We start from the raw sequence: 4,525 nt of genomic DNA, 5'->3' as shown, positions 1-4,525 counted from the left end.
CAGAGAGAGAAAGAGAGAGAGACAGAGAGAGGTGGTTAGTTTGAACGAGAGAGAGAGAGGGAGACAGAGAGAGAGAGAGACAGAGAGAGGGAGCGAGAGAGAGCGAGAGAGGTGGTTAGTTTGAACGAGAGAGAGACAGAGGGAGAGACAGAGAGAGAGACAGAGAGAGAGAGACAGAGAGAGAGAGACAGAGAGAGACAGAGAAAGAGAGAGACAGAAAGAGAGACAGAGAAAGAGAGAGACAGAGACAGAGAGAGGTGGTTAGTTTGAACGAGAGAGAGAGAAACAGAGAGAGAAAGAGACAGAGAGAGAGAGAGAGAGCGGGAGAGAGAGCGAAAGGTGGTTAGTTTGAACGAGAGAGAGAGAGAGAGAGAGACAAAGAGCGAGAGAGAGAGACAGAGAGAGACAGAGAGAGACAAAGAGCACGAGAGAGAGAGAGAAAGGAAGAGTTCCAGTTTGTAGGAGGTTAGACTCACCAGCCATGGCTGACTGGTAGGGGTGGTCCTGAGGACTCTGGTCACACACCCACTCCTCACAGCACTTCCCAGGGATCTGGATGCGGCGTGGGTACGGGCAGTCTGGAGAGGCCAGCAGCACGTTGTTGGCACAGGTTGGCACGCAGCCGATCTCTCCGTTCATACAAACACACTGGTGCTTGCAGCTGGGCTGAAAGGTCTCTCCACTGCGGTAGATGACCCCTCCCAGGTCACACGTCTGGCCTTCCTGGGCTGAAACACAGAGGTGGAGACGCCATTTTAGATTTCATATTTCAAAGGCTTTACATTATATTGTTCAAACTCATGTAAATACCTATTGGAAACTTTGGAAAATGAGAAACAAAGCCGTGGCAAAGTCTACACAAAATCAGTAGCCATCTCTGCAATAGGATCGCCAAGAAGTGATCATGGTCTCCATGGAGATCTTAAAGACATCCCACCCTTTTCTTTAATAGTTGACAGGAGAATTCAACTTACACATGCAGATGCCGTGCTCGGTGTCACTCAGCATTGCATAATCACAGTAAAGCTCTTTGTGGTGGTCACATGGCTCCAGGACGGTACAGGGCTCGCCGGCTTGCCTGGCACACACCTTGCAGCAACCACAGCCATCCAGAACCAGGCTGGTACCAAACGGGCATGGAGGGGGATCCGATGGGCAGTCACAGGGATCGGAACAGTCCTGGGCCATTGTCTAAAGACAGAAGAAAACGACAGTCAGAAATGCTTTAGAAAATCTATTGGATAATGTTAAACAAAAGATAGAAGTCAGAAAAGCTCAAGAAAAATGTATAGGATAGTGTGGATAAAATGTCTGATATCAGGATTTGTCTCCAGGGAAAATGTTTAGATCCAGTAATGCAATGAGGTCGGTCTGTACCAGTGGAGGAGGGCTCATAGTAATGGATGGAACGGAGCAAATGGAATGGCATCAAACACCTGGAAACCATGGAAACCTTGTTGTTTGATGTATTTGATTCCATTCCACTGATTCCGCTCCAGCCATCAGAATGAGCCGTCCTCCCCAATTAAGGTGCCACCAACCTCCTGGGGTCTGTACTGTGTGTCAAAGAAGCAGAGAATGTTGTAAGGGGCTACTTCGCGGTTTTTTTGTTAACACCTCACGTGTAATACATCGTACTGCCACTAGATGGAGACACTTGACTCGATGTAGGCAAATCAATTCTAGCAGACTTTTCTATGGAGAGAGTTTTCTATGGAGAGTGATGGACACTGCTATTACATACAGCATTACTTTTGAACAAATATATATATATATATATAAAAGAGACTTGTAAGAATGTAATAGGAAATCAATATAGGCTCCTCAAATGCTGTCAAATCTTTACATGTTTTATTCTAAGAACGGATGTCTAAAACATTTGAGTGATAAAGAATTAGCAGAACCTGGATTAACTCAGTCATTAACCATTTTATTAGTTGAAAAAAAGCTATTTGGCACTTCATTTTAGACCCTATGTCCAACTAGGAGCCGATAACTACTATCTTTGTTCTGCATCTCAGTACTCACATGATGTTCCTTTTAGTAGAAATGAGTAAGACACCCCAGAACATAGCCCATTTGAATCCAATAACTTAGTCATTTATTAACAGTGACACCCAATTAAAACAACACTACTATTTCATCATGTACGATTGTATACAGAGCTGCTGTAGGCTACTATACAGAGCTGCTGTAGGCTACTATACAGAGCTGCTGTAGGCTACTTTAAGGAGCTGCTGTAGGCTACTATACAGAACTGCTGTAGGCTACTTTAAGGAGCTGCTGTAGGCTACTATACAGAACTGCTGTAGGCTACTATACAGAGCTGCTGTAGGCTACTTTAAGGAGCTGCTGTAGGCTACTATACAGAGCTGCTGTAGGCTACTATACAGAGCTGCTGTAGGCTACTTTAAGGAGCTGCTGTAGGTTTCTATATAGAGCTGCTGTAGGCTACTTTAAGGAGCTGCTGTAGGCTTCTATACAGAGCTGCTGTAGGCTACTATACAGAGCTGCTGTAGGCTACTTTAAGGAGCTGCTGTAGGCTACTATACAGAACTGCTGTAGGCTACTTTAAGGAGCTGCTGTAGGCTACTATACAGAACTGCTGTAGGCTACTATATAGAGCTGCTGTAGGCTACTATACAGAGCTGCTGTAGGCTACTATATAGAGCTGCTGTAGGCTACTATACAGAGCTGCTGTAGGCTACTATACAGAGCTGCTGTAGGCTACTATACAGAGCTGCTGTAGGCTACTATACAGAGCTGCTGTAGGCTACTATACAGAGCTGCTGTAGGCTACTATACAGAGCTGCTGTAGGCTACTATACAGAGCTGCTGTAGGCTACTATACAGAGCTGCTGTAGGCTACTATACAGAGCTGCTGTAGGCTACTATACAGAGCTGCTGTAGGCTACTTTACAGAGCTGCTGTAGGCTACTTTACAGAGCTGCTGTAGGCTACTATACAGAGATGCTGTAGGCTACTATACAGAGCTGCTGTAGGCTACTATACAGAGATGCTGTAGGCTACTATACAGAGCTGCTGTAGGCTACTATACAGAGCTGCTGTAGGCTACTATACAGAGCTGCTGTAGGCTACTATACAGAGCTGCTGTAGGCTACTATACAGAACTGCTGTAGGCTACTATACAGAGCTGCTGTAGGCTACTATACAGAGCTGCTGTAGGCTACTATATAGAGCTGCTGTAGGCAGCTTTACAGAACTGCTGTAGGCTACTATATAGAGCTGCTGTAGGCTACTATACAGAACTGCTGTAGGCTACTATATAGAGCTGCTGTAGGCTACTATACAGAGCTGCTGTAGGCTACTATACAGAACTGCTGTAGGCTACTATACAGAGCTGCTGTAGGCTACTATACAGAGCTGCTGTAGGCTACTATACAGAGCTGCTGTAGGCTACTATACAGAGCTGCTGTAGGCTACTATACAGAACTGCTGTAGGCTACTATACAGAGCTGCTGTAGGCTACTATACAGAGCTGCTGTAGGCTACTATATAGAGCTGCTGTAGGCAGCTTTACAGAACTGCACTGAGACCACACCCCCATGGGATGTTTTAGCCGCTATAAGTACACAATGAGTTCCCATAAGTTGTACTTTAAATGTACATTTTACATAAGTAAATAATACATATCAATGAAGACAACACAAAACATATAACAACAGCCGGGTGAATGAAAGAAATAATAAGCTATTATTGCATCAAATGCAAAGTTGTGACAAAGTTACACAAATGTATATAAATGAAAATCTAGCACTTTATTGATATATTATATGACATGTGAAAACATACCGAGCTGATGATGAGCAGAAGAAGACCCATTCTGGTGATAACTCCCTCAGACATTGTTGCCTCGTTTATTTCAACAGCGCGCTCTCACTCAGTCCAACACGTTTGTTTTCGTTCCGTGTGACAGACACGCAGACGGGAGTTTCCCTTTTCTCTCACTCCACCGGTAGTTGTTCGTTGACTCTCTGCAGGGCTCCAGGGGCTAGCTAGACTGAGGCATGGACGAGAGAACCCCTACTTTAAATACTCCGCGAGGCGGGGTGTAGCCCAGGAAACAAGAGTTATGCCACGCGACCCAAAGGGGTCAAAATATTCACATTCCAGATGGCTTTATTTTTCCTAATTCCTGAGAGGAGAGCTGTTTTTAAAGACAGGCATCCCCCTCCATCAACCTACTGTTCAGCCAGGTGGGAGTTATTTTATGTACTAAGGCAGGAACTGACAAAAGATGTTCGTGAGTTTAATTTGACATGGACTAAAGGAGAACAGTGTTCATGTTGGCCACCATTCAGACCAAAATAGCCTACACCAGGAACATGGTTACAGTGATTATGAAGTTGGAATTAAAATGCATGTGTATTGGGGAAAGATTTATAGTATTAAGTAATAACCAGGGGAAATAACACAAAGATTGCAAGCCATGGGGGCTCAAAAGTAGTGTACTACTTTATGTAGGTAATAGGGTGCTATTTGGGAAGGACTCAAAGTATAAACG

The 4,525-nt window shown here is 44.6% G+C and overlaps 1 protein-coding gene across 1 annotated transcript in view; it reads right to left on the bottom strand.

Moving 5' to 3' along the window:
• The window catches only part of LOC112238697 (CCN family member 2), a 6,790-nt gene extending 2,747 nt beyond the window's left edge, over nucleotides 1–4,043 (bottom strand). The window contains exons 1-3 of the mRNA XM_042295131.1: nucleotides 3,814–4,043; nucleotides 975–1,191; nucleotides 477–728 (exon numbers count right to left, since the gene is read on the bottom strand). Of these exons, the coding sequence (XP_042151065.1) occupies nucleotides 477–728; nucleotides 975–1,191; nucleotides 3,814–3,867 (523 nt within the window). The 5' untranslated portion in view covers nucleotides 3,868–4,043. The remainder of the gene's footprint in view (nucleotides 1–476; nucleotides 729–974; nucleotides 1,192–3,813) is intronic.
• Between the last annotated feature and the right edge of the window lie 482 nt (nucleotides 4,044–4,525).

Source organism: Oncorhynchus tshawytscha, linkage group LG13 (assembly GCF_018296145.1).
Source record: "Oncorhynchus tshawytscha isolate Ot180627B linkage group LG13, Otsh_v2.0, whole genome shotgun sequence".
In the NCBI taxonomy this organism is placed as follows: domain Eukaryota; kingdom Metazoa; phylum Chordata; class Actinopteri; order Salmoniformes; family Salmonidae; genus Oncorhynchus; species Oncorhynchus tshawytscha.
This window is presented reverse-complemented; position numbering and strand designations above follow the sequence as displayed.